The 18,413-nt window shown below is 43.6% G+C and overlaps 1 protein-coding gene across 2 annotated transcripts in view; it reads right to left on the reverse strand.

Annotated features, from left to right (window-relative positions):
- The window catches only part of urb1 (URB1 ribosome biogenesis homolog), a 105,474-nt gene extending 87,068 nt beyond the window's left edge, over window positions 1-18,406 (reverse strand). For both annotated transcript variants that reach the window (XM_078232825.1, XM_078232826.1), the window contains exons 1-8: window positions 18,215-18,406; window positions 16,759-16,898; window positions 12,031-12,182; window positions 10,206-10,338; window positions 9,362-9,458; window positions 8,793-8,878; window positions 6,134-6,259; window positions 2,123-2,253 (exon numbers count right to left, since the gene is read on the reverse strand). In XM_078232825.1, coding sequence (XP_078088951.1) covers window positions 2,123-2,253; window positions 6,134-6,259; window positions 8,793-8,878; window positions 9,362-9,458; window positions 10,206-10,338; window positions 12,031-12,182; window positions 16,759-16,898; window positions 18,215-18,347 — 998 coding nt within the window. In that variant the 5' untranslated portion in view covers window positions 18,348-18,406. The remainder of the gene's footprint in view (window positions 1-2,122; window positions 2,254-6,133; window positions 6,260-8,792; window positions 8,879-9,361; window positions 9,459-10,205; window positions 10,339-12,030; window positions 12,183-16,758; window positions 16,899-18,214) is intronic.
- Window positions 18,407-18,413: the final 7 nt, after the last annotated feature.

Consider the following 18,413-nt stretch of genomic DNA (forward strand, 5'->3'; position numbering starts at 1 on the left):
GTGTTACAACCCATGGTTAGGCACTTGTGAAAACAAAGAAGAGGCCAAATGGAAATACCCTGCTCAAGTAGCTAAACCTCCATGAATCCAAGTGGCGCCACAAAAAGCTACTTACCCCCAATCACTTCCATGGCAGAAGTTCTACATTTTCACCATTCTCTGGTGAAGAGATTTCTTCTGAATTCCCTATTTTCTTTCTTGGTGGCAATCTTATATTGACGATCTCTCTAGTTTTGCCCTTTCCCACAAGTGGAAAACTTCTCCGTGTCTACTTTGCCAGAGACTTTCATAAATTTTAAAGGTCACTCCACTTGCCAACCAAACAGCACTCTCTTCTCATACAGTTTAGATGTGTTGTCTCCCTTGGATTATCGAGAAATGTCCCGATGAAAAACTTTTGACAAAAAATAGCTATTTCAGCAATATCTGATACTCTATTTTGGGCATGTCTGGGGAGTTTGTGCGAATGTTGCTTTTGCCTTAGTGGGTAGTTGGACATGTTTGTATATTTTAAAACTTTTTGTTAAAAATTTCTGTTTTTTTTACCCAAGTGAGTTGTGGTAATAAAACTAACTTCTTACTAGTTAACCCGAGGAATCTGGTTGCTTTATTTCATACACTGATAAATATATATTGAATTGATAATATAGTATCACCTCATTTCTAAATTCAAACAATGTTTATAACCAACCCAAGAGTGGGGACAAAGAGCGAAGTGAGTTCACCCCCTTCTAACCTGGTCGTGTCACTGTAAAGAATTTAACAGATTAGTTTAGTAAGACCTTTCCTTTTAAAATTAATGCTGACTATTTATTATTATATTTTTGGTTTTAGATGTTTTTTCTATTTTCTCCTTTAGCAGGGATTCCATTCCTTAAGCTAACGTAAAAGGAGATCCAAAGATCTTCTCTCGAGATATTAAGAGTAAAACGATTGTTACCGAAGCGATGAGGCTGATTTGGCACCAAAATAGAAATTTATTGTGGAGGTAGGTTGTGGCCGAAGTATTAAATGAGTATTTTGCATCAGTGTTCACCAAGAAAGAGAGCTTTGCCAAATCTATACGAATAGAGGAGGTCGCTTGGATGCTCAATGAGACAAAACTATCTAAAGAGGAGGCACAAGGACCACGGGCAGTAACTAAAGTAGATAAGCCCCCAGTCTGGATGGGACATCTGCTAAGCTGCTGAGGGAAGTAAAGCTAGAAATTGCAGAATTGCCAGCACAATTTTCTAATGGGGACACTGCCAAATATTCATTCTCCCCTTATTCAGAAGAAGGGGAGAATGATAAACCTGGCAAATACAGGCTAGTAAGTGGTGAGGAACTTTTCAAAATGATTATGTGGACAAGTAACGATGATAAAAGCAGAGCCAGTGTGAACTTGCATTCGAGTGATTTGATTACGTTTTTTGATGAGGTAAAAGAGAGGGCAGATGAGGGCACGGCCGTGTATTTTCTGTAACTAAACTTTGAAAGATGTTTGATAACCATATGAGGCTTGTTAGCAAAACTGCAGCTACTGGATGTGATGACAACATGAATACAGAATTGGCAAAGGGATAGAAAACATGGTTGCGGTGGATAACTGTTTTTGGTAAAAGATAAAGTCGCCATAGTCCCAGATGCCTGTAGGCTGCTCTCCCCTTTGAGAGAGAAAGCTGACTGGTGGTGATTTAACCTGAGGATCACCACACCTCAGGCGAGGGGCAAGGCTGAGAATGAATAACCTTAGCTGGTACAGAAATTGAACCCGTGCTGTTGGCATCGCTCTGCATCACTACTAACCAGCTGTCCAGCTAACTGAGCTAATCTGTAATCACATATAGGCCAGACCAGAAACGGACAGCAGGTTTCCTTTCCTAAAGGAAATAGTGAACCATATGAGTTTTTATGACAATTGACAATGGTTTCGTGGTCATCTTTAAGCTTTTAATTCCAGATTGTTATCAAATTCAAATTTCAACATCTGCCATGGTGGGATTCGAACCAAGGTCCCCAGAGGTGTCTGTATTACTAGTCCAGTGACAATACCACTATGCCATCACCTCCCCAAAATATTAATATTACGACATACAAAAGTGGCTTTGGCGCAAAGCTGCCAGTGCAGTGAGATTCCTACCTTTTAGCTGTACCCAAACTAGAATCATAGAAATTGATGCCATGTTTCAATGAGCAGCAGAGATCCATCAAGAAGCTGTGTACAAGTTCTCGAACCAAGTCTCTCCCAGCCACTATGGAATACTGGTCACCCTGAATGGATTTAAGAAAGATGCAAATGTTTAATTTTACAGTATGTTCACAGAGTATCACATTGCACGTGCAGCAGAGAAATAGGCAATTTGTCCAATTGGCTGGAGTTTATTTTCCACATGAGACTTCCTCCCCCACATCTCACTTTATTAACATACCCTTCCTCTCCCATGCATCTAACTATCTTCCCCAGAATTGTGTTTATGCGGTTTGCCTCAACTACTGCACGTGGGAGCAAGTTTCACGTTCTAAATATTCCCCGAAGTAAAGAAGTTTCTCCTAAATTCCTTACTAGATTTTGCAATATTCAGTATTGCATTTTCAGTATTATGTTTATGATTCTTATCTAAAACACAGACTTCATTCATGCTGGAACCCTTTTCAAATATTTACAATGTAAGTATTCACAACAGGCTTCACTATCAATTATTTTTTTAAAGCACAGCTACTGTTGTCCTTTGTGTACAGATGTAACAGCCAAACTTGGTACAGCAAAGTCCAATGAAAAGCAACCAGTTACACTATTCTGGTGGTGCTGGTTGAAGAAGAAATATTGGCCAGAGCTCCCTCAGGCTCTGTAGAAAGCTGTTACAGAATCTTCTAGGTTCACTTGAGTAGGCAGAGAGGACCGTGTTTTAATAATTCATTCAAATAGCAGTACTACTGACAATATAATATTTGCTCAGTACTGAAATGCCAGCCTAGGTTCTGCGCTTAAGTCGTGGTGTTTACCCCCACAAGTTTCAGACTGAAAATATAGCAGAAGATTTTGACAAGTTATACGGATGGCGCTATGTATAAATCCTTAAATACATCTATATGAAATCCTTTGCCCATTACTTCACAAGTTTAAAATTAAGATGTCTATGCCTCTGTGAAATTCCGATAAAGGATTTTGCTCTCACCCTGTTTTTTAGAAATTCATTGAAGAGATGTGGGTTTCACTGGCCTCAGTGCTCAGCGCCAACTGCCAGTTTCCAGATGCAATTTTACATCTCATCCGCTTCATCCTGGACCACAATATCTTCACCTTCAACAACCAGTTCTTCATCCAGACACACGGAACAGCCATGGGGACCAAATTCGCACCTCAATATGCCAACATCTTCATGCACAGGTTCGGACAAGACTTCTTCACAGCACGGGACCTTCAACCGATGCTATACACTAGATACATCGATGACATTTTCTTCCTTTGGACTCATGGTGAACAATCACTGAAACAACTCTATGATGACATCAACAAGTTCCATCCCACCATCAGACTCACCATAGACTACTCTCCGGAATCAGTTGCATTCTTGGACACACGCATCTCCATTAAGGACGGTCATCTCAGCACCTCACTGTACCCCAAGCCCACGGATAACCTCACGATGCTCCACTTCTCCAGCTTCCACCCTAAACACGTTAAAGAAGCCATCCCCTACGGACAAGCCCTCCGTATACACAGGATCTGCTCGGATGAGGAGGATCGCAACAGACACCTCCAGACGCTGAAAGATGCCCTCATAAGAACAGGATATGGCGCTCGACTCATTGATCAACAGTTCCAACGCGCCACAGCGAAAAACCGCACCGACCTCCTCAGAAGACAAACACGGGACACAGTGGACAGAGTACCCTTCGTTGTCCAGTACTTCCCCGGAGCGGAGAAGCTACGGCATCTCCTCCGGAGCCTTCAACATGTCATTGATGAAGACGAACATCTCGCCAAGGCCATCCCCACACCCCCACTTCTTGCCTTCAAACAACCGCACAACCTCAAACAGACCATTGTCCGCAGCAAACTACCCAGCCTTCAGGAGAACAGTGACCATGACACCATACAACCCTGCCACAGCAACCTCTGCAAGACGTGCCGGATCATCGACACAGATACCATCATCTCACGTGAGAAAACCATCCACCAGGTACACGGTACATACTCTTGCAACTCGGCCAACGTTGTCTACCTGATACGCTGCAAGAAAGGATGTCCCGAGGCATGGTACATTGGGGAAACTATGCAGACGCTGTGACAACGGATGATGACAATCACCAGGCAAGACTGTTCTCTTCCTGTTGGGGAGCACTTCAGCGGTCATGAGAATTCGGCCTCTGATATTCGGGTAAGCGTTCTCCAAGGCGGCCTTCGCGACACACGACGGCGCAGAGTCGCTGAGCAGGAACTGATAGCCAAGTTCCGCACACACGAGGACGGCCTCAACCGGGATATTGGGTTCATGTCCCACTATTTGTAACCCCCACAGAGTTTCACTGGCTGTCTTGTCTGGAGACAAAACACATCTTTTTAGCCTGTCTTGATGCTCTCTCCACTCATGCTGTTTTGTTTCTTAAAGACTTGATTAGTTGTAAGTATTCGCATTCCAACCATTATTCATGTAAATTGAGTTTGTGTCTTTATATGCTCTGTTTGTGAACAGAATTCCCACTCACCTGAAGAAGGGGCTTGCAGCTCCGAAAGCTTGTGTGGCTTTTGCTACCAAATAAACCTGTTGGACTTTAACCTGGTGTTGTTAAACTTCTTACTGTGTTTACCCCAGTCCAACGCCGGCATCTCCACATCTTCACTGGCTAGGCCAGCGTATATTGTCTATCCCTAATTGCCCTTGAGATGGTGGTGGTGAGCTGCCTTCCATGGGGTGTAGGTACACCCAAAACGCTGTGAAGGAGGGAGTTCCAGGATTTTGACCGAGGGACAGTGAAGGAATGGCAATTTAATTTCAAGTCAGGATGGCACTTTCAGGTGGTGGTGTTCCATAAAATCTGCTGCCGTTGTCCTTCTCGAGGGTAGTGGTCGTGAGTTAGGAAGCCGCTGTCTAAGGAGACTTGGTGAGTTGCTGCAGTGCATTTTGTAGATGGTAAACACCGCTGCTACTGTGTGTCGGTGGTTAAAGGAGGGAATGCTTGTGGATGGGGCGCTAATCAAGTGGGCTGCTTTGTCCTGGACAGTGTCAAGCCTTCTTAAGTGTTGGAGCTGCACTCACCCAGGCAAGTGGAGAGCAATTCTTTGCACTCCTGACTTGTGCCTTGAAAATTGTGGACAGGCTTTGGGGAGTCAGGATGTGAGGTACTCGCTGCAGGATTAGGGAATTAAATATCAACCACCCGATTTAATCTCAAATGTGCCCTATTAGGCAATTATTAACATTTGAATTTTAGAACATAGAACATAGAAAAGCTACAGCACAAACAGGCCCTTCGGCCCACAAGTTGCGCCGAACATGTCCCTACCTACTAGGCTTACCTATAACCCTCTATCTTACTAACTTCCATGAACTTATCCAAAAGTCTCTTAAAAGACCCTATCGAATCCGCCTCCACCACCACTACCGGCAGCCGATTCCACGCACCCACCATCCTCTGAGTGAAAAACTTACCCCTAACATTTCCTCTGTACCTACTCCCCAGCACCCTAAACCTGTGACCTCTTGTGGCAACCATTACAGCCCTGGGTAAAAGCCTCTGAGAATCCACTCTATCAATACCCCTCAACATCTTACACACCTCTATCAGATCACCCCTTTCTTTGACATTAAGGAGTTATTCAAAAACCAACAACAAATTGAAATATAATATTCCACAAAGAAAAAGTACTCGCACTGTATGAATGCAGCGCCAGAGCCAATATGTCTGCCTCAACACCAGTGAAAGAAACTCATTCCATTTACCGGTGTTGCATATAAATACAGCCCTACCATGGATTACCCCAGATAGAAGGGAGCTTGATACTGATAAAGGTCAGTTAATTGCAGTGGCTACTAAGAAGAGAATGAGATCAGACATGGCACTAGCAGGTCATAGTTCAAGTCAGGCATTTTGATTCTACAACAGAGAAATCAAGCCATTAGAATTGTTTTTAAAAAAAGAGACTCACCTTGTCATTATCTACATGGACATCAACAATTCCATTCCATTGATATAATGAATGAATATGGTTCAAAACACCTGCACTGAAAAGACGAACCTTCTGTGTTTTACTTATGGCTTTATTTTGGACCACCTAGAAGACAGAAACGATATGAAAGAATTTTCAATCTCATTGATATAATCCTTAAACCAAGAGCTTCTCGAGGTTAAAGATGACGCGATTAAATAAAAAGAAAATCCAGAGCTTGCACCCACAATTTTCCACACTTACAAGTACATTCCTCCAGTTAATGTGCACAAAATAGTTAATCTGAATGAAAAGCTGTTTCTTGCTCACAACGAATTTCCACTCACAGTCGCACCCAGGGGAAAATATAGACAGAAATCTTAGCCAAACCTTAATGATGTAAAGTGTGAAGGCTGAATGACTGTAGAGTACATCTCAGTGCAGTTAGGCAGCAGCATTGGTAGAAACCTAGCTTAAATGCATGGAGATAAGATTTGAAATCCGTATTTTGTTTTACTGTATTTGTATATTTGATTTGGGCACCTGGCATACAAACCAATTTAATTTATAAAAATGTATACTGCATTGCATAGAACATAGAACATAGAAAGCCACAGCACAAACAGGCCCTTCGGCCCACAAGTTGCGCCGATCACATCCCCACCTCTAGGCCTATCTATAGCCCTCAATCCCATTAAATCCCATGTACTCATCCAGAAGTCTCTTAAAAGACCCCAACGAGTTTGCCTCCACCACCACCGACGTCAGCCGATTCCACTCACCCACCACCCTCTGAGTGAAAAACTTACCCCTGACATCTCCTCTGTACCTACCCCCCAGCACCTTAAACCTGTGTCCTCTCGTAGCAACCATTTCAGCCCTTGGAAATAGCCTCTGAGAGTCTACCCTATCCAGACCTCTCAACATCTTGTAAACCTCTATCAGGTCACCTCTCATCCTTCGTCTCTCCAGGGAGAAGAGACCAAGCTCCCTCAACCTATCCTCATAAGGCATGCCCCCCCAATCCAGGCAACATCCTTGTAAATCTCCTCTGCACCCTTTCAATGGCTTCAACATCTTTCCTGTAATGAGGTGACCAGAACTGCGCGCAGTACTCCAAGTGGGGTCTAACCAGGGTCCTATAAAGCTGCAGCATTATCTCCCGACTCCTAAACTCAATCCCTCGATTAATGAAGGCCAGTACGCCATACGCCTTCTTGACCGCATCCTCCACCTGCGAGGCCGATTTAAGAGTCCTATGGACCCGGACCCCACGGTCCTTCTGATCCTCTACACTGCTAAGAATGGTACCCTTCATATTATACTGCTGCATTATTACATTTCATATCCTGTTATCTTGTTCAGTTGTCTTTTCATAAAAAGGCCCAGGTTCTCAGTCAGTGACAAAATGGCAGCATTTGCCACTGACTATACAAAAGAATCTGTACTTAGCTGGTTTTAGGCTGCAGTGAAAACTTGTTGCAGCAGGACCTACAGTCAGGGTGAAGAGTGAGGTTTTCCAGCGCAGTGCAATGTTGGCAAAACTGTGCTCCCTTGAGACGTCAAGACCTGAAGACATGCCCTGGAGGTCAGTCTTCAGCTCAGTGACAGGTGAATTGTTTTTAAAATTACTTTTGAAATATTTAACAACTTTTATGGCATTTTTAAAAACTGACATAAACTTTTAAATATTTTTAAAACACTTTTATATGGCTTTAAAAGGCTGCTGGAATCGGTCCCGTGGATATTAATGCTCCTCACACCCACTGGCTCCTCTTCACCTGCTCCTCCTACACCCTGACTGCCACAACCCTAGCTCCTCTCCCCCTCCCCAGACCTCCACGGTTTTTCAGACTTGTTGATATTGGAAATGGCACTTGATGGAAGGGGAAAATCTCAGGAGGTTTCATTATGGTTAGCACTGCTGCCTCAGAGCGACAGGGACCGGGGTTCGATTCTCGGCTTGGGTCACTGTCTGCGTGGAGTCTGCACGTTCTCCCCGTGTCAGCGTGGGTTTCCCCCGGGTTCTCTGGTTTCCTCCTAAAGTCTGAAAGACGTGTTGGTTAGGTGCATTGGCCATGCTAAATTCTCCCTCCGTGTACCCGAACAGGCGCCGGAGTGTGGCAACTGGGGGATTTTCACAGTAACTTCATTGCAGTGTTAATGGACACCTACTTGTGACTAATAAATAAACTTTATTTTACTTATATGCTTTGTGTCCACCACTATTGAGAAAGAAAAATCCAGGCTGATGTCCAGGTCATTTTCACTCTAAACCCATCATGATGAAGGCAATGACTTTAAGGGGCAATACCACATTGCAGCTATAATATTTAAGTTGCAAAACTTTGTTGATAGTGAAATGGAAATTGTAACAACAGTGAGAATAAGTCACATTTTTTGTGACTCGATGAAGTGATTAAGGCATTGCTGCAAATGATCTGATTAGTAAACTTCATCAACAGAAGTTTTGAACATCATGTTACTTTTTCCCATTTTAACAGCGGCAGCTAAAACAGCAAAGCAGCATTGATAACTTTCTGTTAATAATGCCTTACATACAAAGGGTTTGCGAAATTGAGGATCAGGATTCCCAGACATCTATTGAAGATTTGAGCTGAAAAATGAGTTAAAAAGATCAGTATCCAGACTGACAAACCTTTGTTTTGAAAGTTGACAAAAGTAAATTTATGATAGAAATCCGATCTTCTTTTAGTCCAGAAGTGAAGATATCTGAAATGAAATCTTAAAAACAAAATGCACAAATTAGGTCAATGCAATTTTAACTAGCAACCATTTGATTATTGTTATAACTTTTCTTGTCTCCATTTTATGGTTGCTACTATCATTACTGTTCCCAACTTTCTTCCTTATTCTTCTCAAGCTCCAAAAACACACTCCTTTGATCGCCGGCATTTTAATCAAGATTTATTGCTTGGTCTTCGACTCTTTAACACATATTTTTCGGAAAGATTTCAAAGCTATCGAACGTCAGTCCTTTCCTCTTATAATTTCCAATCTGGTCATCTCGTATTGCTTTACCTGCTTTTCTCTCCATCTCTTTCAACCTTGGTAGTATCCCACACTACAGTACGCATCATACATTTCTCAACGAGGACGAAAATGTATTCATACAAACTGTCTGGAAACTATTTTGATAGTGTTTAATGCAGGGACATATATATACTATAATAGAACAATCTCACTGAATAACAAGACTGAAAATACCTTTTAACTCCAGGATTTGGTTAATAATGTTGTGGTCACCAGCAATTAGGAAGGAAACTGTGAACTGGATATAAGCCATGCGGACATCAGTCCTTCCCTAAAGAAAACAAACACACTGTCTTTAAGAATACCAATTCTGAGGATATTTTCTATACAAAGTTATGGATATGTGCACAGCCAGTTTTACTACAATGAAAATACGAGTTATTTAATATTTCTTTTGCTTAAAGACAACATATCAACAATGCACTGAGCACCAGAGGTGCTGGACTCTGAGGAATTAGTGTACCAGGTGGGTTTTTACGGCAACCAACAAAGTAAAGGTAAAGTAAAATTTATTTATTCGTCACGAGTAGGCTTACATTCACACTGAAATGAAGTTACTGTGAAAATCCCCTAGTCGCCACACTCCGGTGCTTGTTCAGGTAAACGGAGGGAGAATTTAGCAATTCACCTAATCTGCACATCTTTGGATTGTGGGAGGAAACCGGAGCACCCGGAGGAAACCCATGTAAACACGGGGAGAATATGCAAACTCCACACGGACAGAGACCCAAGCCGGGAATCAAATCTGGGTCCCTGGTGCTGTGAGGCACCAGTGCTAACCACTGTGCCACCAAGCGCCCCGAAATGCCGAACCTAATGGTTCCATGGTGATCGTTAAAGTTTTAATTCCAGATTTTTATTGAATTCAAATTTTGAATTTGGGTTGAATCCAGGTCCCCAGAACATTACCCTGGGTCTCTGGATTACCAGTCCAGTGACAATACCATTACACTACCACCTCCCCAAATAAATTACATTTATAAGAAACGGTTAAACCTTTACAGAATAAAGCACTCACCATTTTATCTCTCTTTTTCAATAAGCCTGGCAGCATTTTGTTAGTGAAATCAAAATGGCTCAAGAAATCCCGAGCAGCATCTGGACCCTGGCTCACCATTGCAGACATTAAACCCAAACACACTCGGCTGTACCTATTGCAAAAACAAAATCAAATTAAAAGCACAAGACAGAAAATACTTGTCTTATGATAAATATGTGACTAGCTGATGTTATATGGAATTATATTGCTATCAAAAATCTATATTTCAAAACACCAATAGGCCAGTGCAGTTTCAAGTAAATCTGTGTAAATATCAGGGTAAGTGTAGCACAACAGTCCATGTTTCTGTGGTTCTGGCCATCTGATTGCACTGTCATTGGAATCAGGATCCAATCTGTGCAGGGTAAAACTGGTAATCGTAAGTTTAAACCTCCCACGTAAGCATTATGATTTTATTGAGGGCCTATTGATAACATTGGCGTAATGTGCACAGATTAACTCCAAAATGTGTTGTTATCCCAGCTCCACTCCAGTTCCTGATCCCCGAATTCATCGCGCGGATTGATGCTCACTGGCTAGAATTTGTAATCTAGGTACCACTTAAATACAAAAGCTGCAGACAAGCATAAAAATATTTCTAAATAGTGTACATTATTAATGCTGAATAGAGGAGGTATGATGAATCTGCTGTTAGAATTCATAAACAAACAGTAACATTTCTGTTTTGTCTGGTGCAGCATTGAGAAAGGGTCATCCAAACCCGAAATGTTTCTATCCTCTATTCCTTCTCCACAGATGCTGTCAGACCTGCTGAGATTTTCTAGCATTTTCAGTTTTTGTTTCAAATTCCAGCATCCGGAGTAATTTGCTTTAATATTATTATTATAGTAACATTCCTGAGGTCTGATCAATCCTGGAAACAGATTTACCTATCTTTCTTTCTGAGTTGTCATAAAATGCATGGTGCAGAAATGTTAATTCATCCTATTTTTTCAGATGCTTGTGCATCATAGAATCTTACAGTGCAGGAGGTCATCATTTGCTCCAATGTGCCAAAGCTGAAGGAGCAATCCAATTAGGAATGCCCTCTGGATCACAAAAACTCACTGAAGAAAAACGAATCCTCGCTATTTCCCCTCAGCTATGTATTTTTAGCACTTTCTGAATTGTATTTCCAGCATCTGCAGACTTTTCTTTAAATTGCTATTTCAAACATCTTAATTAATATATAGAGTAGATGTACCTTCTATGGATGTTGGCTGGAAGTATTAGCTTAGCTCAGTGGTAGCACTGTTCAAAGGGTTACATGCTCAAGCCCCACTCCTCGATTTGAGCATCTAAGATACGTTAACAATTCAGTGCAATACTGACCGAGTGCTGCATGGCTGTAGGGGTGCTTTTGTTCAGATCAGGCTTGAAACCGAGCTCCGTTTAGAGGGGTGTAAAAGATGCCAGTTCATATTCCAAAACAAAGTGGGAAATTCTCCCATTATCCTGGCCAACTGCAGATTAATTTTATATGTATTTGCCATTTGTGTGTCTTTACAGTGTACAAATTAACTTCTACATTTGACTATAAAACAACAATAACTATGCTTAACAATAATCCACTGTTTCTGAAGTGCTTTGGGACTCTGAGAACCTCAAAAGTCTATATAAATGCAAATTCATTTTTTAAAAAAACATTGTACCAAAATGGAGAGAAATAAATAGAAAAGTTGTACATATATAATACTGTAAACAATTGGTGACTGAGTTTTAGGATTATCTACAGCAAAGGACTATAAATGTTGCCTTTCCAACTCCTTTATTAGCAGCTGTCAGCTTACTCTGCAATACTGACCTGTGACTTGCTGAGTAGAGCGCTGTATATATTAACTTCATGTAGTTATGCAGCAACATCTTCACTATGTTCATTCCCACTGCACTAAAATGTGTAAGGTCACTGGCAGTCCTCAGCAAAATGGCCTCCAAGGTTTGGAAAATCAGAATCATCTGAAGCACAATACAAAAAGGGAAAGATTTTTGCCATGATTATTTCTCAAATGACAACTAGTCAAGGTATTATGGCTACTTGCTAGACTAGTGCATCTCGCATGGCACTGGTGCAGTGGGTTGGGTGAATTACAGTTTGAGCACAATGTTGTGTGACCAATGAAGGTTTATGCTGTTGCTGTGTTTAAGCTTGCCTGCCCTTTAAAGCTTCAAGGTCAGACTGCACTGGTGAAAGGAACTTACCAGTTGGCAAATATCCTGTAAATTTTCAAACACACACCAGAAGAAACCAACATTAAATGATAATGTTTTTTCACACTTTCAGGCCTTGAAGTATGAAGTGACAAGCATGCTGGCCAGCAGATTTATATTAAGAGTTGATAGATGTGTTCTCCACGACAGAGGGGAGACCAAACACAAATTGGCTGATTGCATTGTGAAACAATTTCATTTGGTCCACAAGTGTGACCCCAAGCTTTCAGTCACTTGTCATTTTAATTCTTCGCCCAACTCCCACTATAATTTCTCTGGCTTTGGTATCTGTCATGAATCTGCCTAGTAACAGCAGAAACAAGAACTTGGATGTGATCTGCCCAGCAACAGGTAAAATCCTGCCTAGTGACTGCAGCAGCCAACATTCAAAGGGAATGGTGAGATGTGACCTTCCCAGTATGAGATGAGGAGGTATTGAAGCAGAATCAGGTTTGAACAGCCCTAGCACCAAGAAACAGCTTACCTAGATGACTGAAAGATCAGTGCACATTTGAGAGTTACAGAATGTGAGGGATACAGGCAGCTCATATATACAGTTGGGGAATCAAAGAGGAATCAGCACCTACAGAAGCAGGTAGGCCAGTTTAACATCTCACAACCAAAGACATTGTAACATCTACAAGCCGACAAGCCAGTTTAACCCAGGGTAGATTTAATGATGAAGAGAGATTGGATAGACTGAGTTTGTTTTCCTTGGAACAAAGAATGAGGAGGACACGGTTGAGGTATAAAAAATTAAAAGGGACATAGATAGAATAGATAGGGAGAAACGTTTCCCCTTGGTTGAGGGATCAATGGCCAGGGGGCATAGATTTAAGAGAAGGGGCAGAACGTTTACAGTGGATACGAGGAATAATCTTTTCACCCAGAGGATGGTGGGAGTCTGGAACTCACTGCCTGCAAGGGTGGAGCAGGCAGAGACCCTCATAAAATTTAAGAAGCATTTGGGTGTGCACTTGTGATGCCAACCCACCTCCCCGGTGCCGGTAAAATCTTGGCCAAAATCTGTAATTGACCAGCTGGATGTACTTTGTGTTTCACAACCAAACTTTGCTGGTGAGAAGGCTGAAAAGTGTGGACTGACTGCAGCATGCATGATGCAATTAAAACATTGTATTTCACATTAACGGGAAGGTGAGGTGGAGGAATAGAGTGAGGTGGAGGATGAATGTGTGGCTGAGGGACTGGTGCAGGGGGCAGGGATTCAGGTTCCTGGACCATTGGGACCTCTTTAGGGGCAGGTGTGACCTGTACACAAAAAACGGGTGGCACTTGAATCCCAGGAGGACCAATATCCTGGCGGGAAGGTTGACTAAGGCTACTGGGGAGAGTTTAAACTAGATAGGTTGGGGGGAGGGGATCGAGACAAGGAGACTGGGAGCGAGGAAGTTAGCTCGCAAACAGAGAAGGGTTATAGACAGTGCAAGAGGGAGGATGGACGGGGGATAGAGAAGGGGAGAGCTCAGACCAAAGGATTGAGATGTGTTTACTTTAATGCCAGGAGTATAGTGAATAAAGGGGATGAGCTCAGAGCGTGGATCGATGCCTGGAAGTGTGATGTGGGGGCCATTACGGAGACTTGGATGTCTCAGGGACAGGACTGGATACTCCAGGTGCCAGGATTCTGATGTTTCAGGAAGGACAGGGTGGGAGGCAAGAGGGGGGGTGGAGTGGCACTGCTGATCAGGGATAGCGTCACAGCTGTAGAGAAGGTGTATGCTGTGGAGGGATTGTCCACAGAGTCTCTGTGGATGGAAGTTCGGAGTGGGAAGGGGTCGATCACTTTGCTGGGAGTTTTCTATAGGCCACCCAATAGTAACAGGGAGGTGGAGGAGCAGATAAGGAAACAGATCCTGGAGAGATGCAGAAATAGCAGAGTTGTTGTGATGGGAGACTTTAATTTCCCAAACATAGATTGGAATATCCCTAGGGTAAGGGGATTGGATGGGGAGGAGTTTGTTAGGTGTATTCAGGAGGGTTTCCTAACACAGCATGTGGACAAGCCTACAAGGGGAGAGGCTGTACTTGATCTGATACTGACCAATGAAACTGGACAGGTGTCAGATTTCTCAGTGGGAGAGCATCTTGGGGATAGCGATCATAACTCTATCTCCTTTATGCTTGCATTGGAAAAAGAGAGGATCAGGCAAGCTAGGAAAGCGTTTATATGGAGCAAGGGGAAATTTGAAGACATAAGGCAGCAAATTAGAGGAGTAAATTGGAAGGAGGTATTCTCAGGGAAAGGTGCTGAAGAGAGGTGTTCAAGGAATGTCTGTCTAGAGTTCTACAGGACAACATTCCGAGCAGACAGGGAGGTGTTGGTAGGTTAAAGGAACCGTGGTGCACGAAAGCTGTGTGGGACCTAGTCGAGAAGAAAAGGAAAGCATACAAAAGGTTCAGAGAGCTTGGCGAAGATAGGGATCTAGATGAGTATACGGCTTGTAGGAAGGGACTAAAGAAGGAAATTAGGAGAGCCAGAAGGGGTCACGAGAAGGCCTTGGCAGGTAGGATTAAGGAAAACCCTAAGGCGTTCTATAAATATGTGAAGAGTAAAAGGATGAGACGTGAAGGAATAGGGCCTATAAAAGGTGAAGGCGGGAAAGTCTGTACAGAACCAGTACAAATGGCAGAGGTGCTTAATGAGTATTTTACCTCGGTTTTCACAGAGGAGAAGGACCTGGGTGGATGTACTGCGGGCCTGCGGTGGACTGAAGAGATTGCGGTGGACTGAAAAGATTGAGTATGTGGACTTTAAGTGGTTGTGCTGGAATCTTTGAATGGCATCAAGATAGATAAGTCGCCGGGTCTGGATGGGATGTACCCCAGGTTACTGTGGGAGGCGAGGGAAGAGATTGCAGAGCCTCTGGCGATGATCTTTGTGTCGTCGATGGAGACGGGAGAGGTGCCGGAGGATTGCGGATGTGGTTCCTATTTTCAAGAAGGGGAATAGGGATAGCCCAGGAAATTACCGACCGGTGAGTCTAACCTCAGAGGTTGGTCAGCTGATGGAGAAGATCCTGAGGGACAAGATTTATGAGCATTTAGAGAGCTTTAGTATGCTCAAGAATACTCAGCATGGCTTTGTCAAAGGCAGATCGTGCCTTACGAGCCTGGTGGAGTTCTTCGAAAATGTGACTAAACACATTGACGAAGGGAAAGCGGTAGATGTGGTTTATATGGATTTTAGCAAGGCGTTCGATAAGGTCCCCCATGCAAGGCTTCTAGAAAAAGTGAGAGGGCATGGGATCCAAGGGGCTGCTGCCCTGTGGATCCAGAACTGGCTTGCCCAAAGGAGGCAGAGAGTGGGTATAGATGGGTCTTTTTCTAAATGGAGGTCGGTCACCAGTGGTGTGCCCCAGAGATCTGTTCTGGGACCCTTGCTGTTTGTCATTTTCATAAATGACCTGGATGAGGAAGTGGAGGGATGGGTTGGTAAGTTTGCCGACGACACGAAGGTTGGTGGGGTTGTGGATAGTCTGGAGGGATGTCAGAAGTTACAGAGGGACATGGATAGGATGCAAGACTGGGCGGAGAAGTGGCAGGTGGACTTCAACCCAGATAAATGCGTAGTGGTCTATTTTGGCAGGTCAAATGGGATGAAGGAGTACAATATAAAGGGAAAGACTCTTAGTACTGTAGAGGATCAGAAGGACCTTGGGGTCCAGGTCCATAGGACTCTAAAATCGGCCCCGCAGGTGGAGGAGGTGGTTAAGAAAGCGTATGGTGTGCTGGCCTTTATCATTCAAGGGATTGAGTTTAGGAGTCCGGGGATAATGATGCAGCTATATAAGACCCTCGAAAGACCCCACTTGGAGTTCTGGTCGCCTCATTACAGGAAGAATGTGGAAAAGATTGAAAGGGTGCAGAGGAGATTTACAAGGATGTTGCTTGGACTGAGTGGCATGCCTCATGAGGATAGGCTGAGGGAGCTCGGTCTTTTCTCCTTGGAGAGACGTAGGATGAGAGGAGACCTAATAGAGGTATATAAGATGTTGAGAGGCATAGATCGGGTGGACTCCCAGAGGCGTTTTGGGGGGGGGGGTAGGTACAGGGGAAATGTTAGGGGGAAGTTTTTCACACAGAGGGTGGTGGGCGAGTGGAATCGGCTGCTGTCAGTGGTGGTGGAGGCAAACTCAGTAGGGTCTTTTAAGAGACTCCTGGATGAATACATGGGACTTAATAGGATGGAGGGTTATAGGTAGGCCTAAAAGGTAGTGATATGTTCGGCACAACTTGTGGGGCCGAAGGGCCTGTTTTGTGCTGTAGTTTTTCTATGTTTCTATGAAATGTCAATTATATTCACCTGATTTTCTGTCCGTCTCTCTCCATCAAGAAGCTTAAAGATTTCTGTACATTCAGCTGAAATTTTTATGTATCCATCCACAACATCATACAATTCAGAGCAAGGCAATTTCTTGGCTATGGAAATAAAGGTCGCTAAAGCTGCAAAAAAAAAATGGGGGTTTTAATGTTAAAATCTATTACATAGACTAAGTGCTGGTATAAAATGCAAAAATTACAAATGTTAGAAATCAAATACGAACAGGTAATCTTGGAAATACAGAGGTCTTTTAGATGTCAACACTTCCTCAGTGGTGCTGACAAAGATTTATGTTTCAAGGTACAGACCCTATGCTTTTGTTCAGATGCGATAACCGAATTGTGTATTTATCGTATTTTATTTTTAGTTTCAGACAATGGTCATCCAGTTCTGGTTGGAATATCTATCAAATCAACGCATTCCTACAACTGGAGAGCTGACTGTAAAAGTCCTCCTAAACCTTTTATCTGGGCGGCATGGTGGCATAGTGGTTAGCACTGCTGCCTCACAGTGCTCTGACCCCGGTTCGATTCCCAGGCTTGGGTCACTGTCTGTGTGGAGTTTGCATGTTCTCCCCGTGTCTGCGTGGGTTTCCCCCGGATGCTCCTACAGTCTGAAAGACGTGCTGGTTGTGCATTGACCCGGACAGGCGCCAGAGTGTGACTACGAGGAGAATTTCACAGTAACTTCATTGCGTCCAAATTTAGATGTGAAGGCTTTAGAGAGGGTGAAGAAAGAATTTACAAGAATAAATAAGCACGAGGAGAATGTGCAGACTCCGCACTGACGATGAACCAAGCCGGGAATCGAACCCAGGTCCCTAGCTCTGTGAGGCAGCAGTGCTAACCACTGTGCCACCAAAGTTGTTCTTTCATCTCCTTCAGCAATAACTCTGCCTCCGAGTGACCTGGCACCACTACTGCTAACAGACCGACCAACATCAAGGCTTTTCACATCACCTTGTGTCTTGCACAACTGGAGATCTCAGGAAGAGAATGGAAGATTTAGTTGTTACCAGCAGCAGAAACAGTGAGTCAAGTCACAGAATCCCTACAGTGCAGAAGGAGACCATTTGGCCCATCAAGTCTGCACCAACCACAATCCCACCCAGGCTCTATCCCCAGAACCCCACATATTTATCCCACTAATCCCTCTAACCCATGCATCCCGGAAACTGAGGGGCAATTTGGCAGGACCAATCAACCTAATCTGCAGATCTTTGGACTGTGGGAGGAAACCCACGCAGACACGGGGAGAACGTGCAAACTCCGCACAGACAGTGACCCAAGCCGGGAATCGAACCCGGGTCCCTGGTGCTGAGAGGCAGCAGTGCTAACCACTGTGCCACCGTGGATTCCACTTTTGCCATGTGCTGCAACCTCTCAGCACAGAGAGTGAGGGGGAGGTTTGACTGTCCAGCACCGATTGCTGTTCTCACCTCTCTCCACCCTCTCAGGGGTTTGTAACATGCTTTTGAACTGGGTCCCTGTGAACTCTATCATCACACTCCTGGCTGCTTTACTCTCGGACGCCGGGGCAGCAGATTCGCTTATCTTCCTTTTTTGCGCCATGTTTGCCCAATGATGAGGGTTAAAGCCGGTTTTCTCACTCCTCAGCTGACATTTAAACACTTCCCC

This window comes from Mustelus asterias, chromosome 17 (genome assembly GCF_964213995.1).
Source record: "Mustelus asterias chromosome 17, sMusAst1.hap1.1, whole genome shotgun sequence".
Classification (NCBI taxonomy): domain Eukaryota; kingdom Metazoa; phylum Chordata; class Chondrichthyes; order Carcharhiniformes; family Triakidae; genus Mustelus; species Mustelus asterias.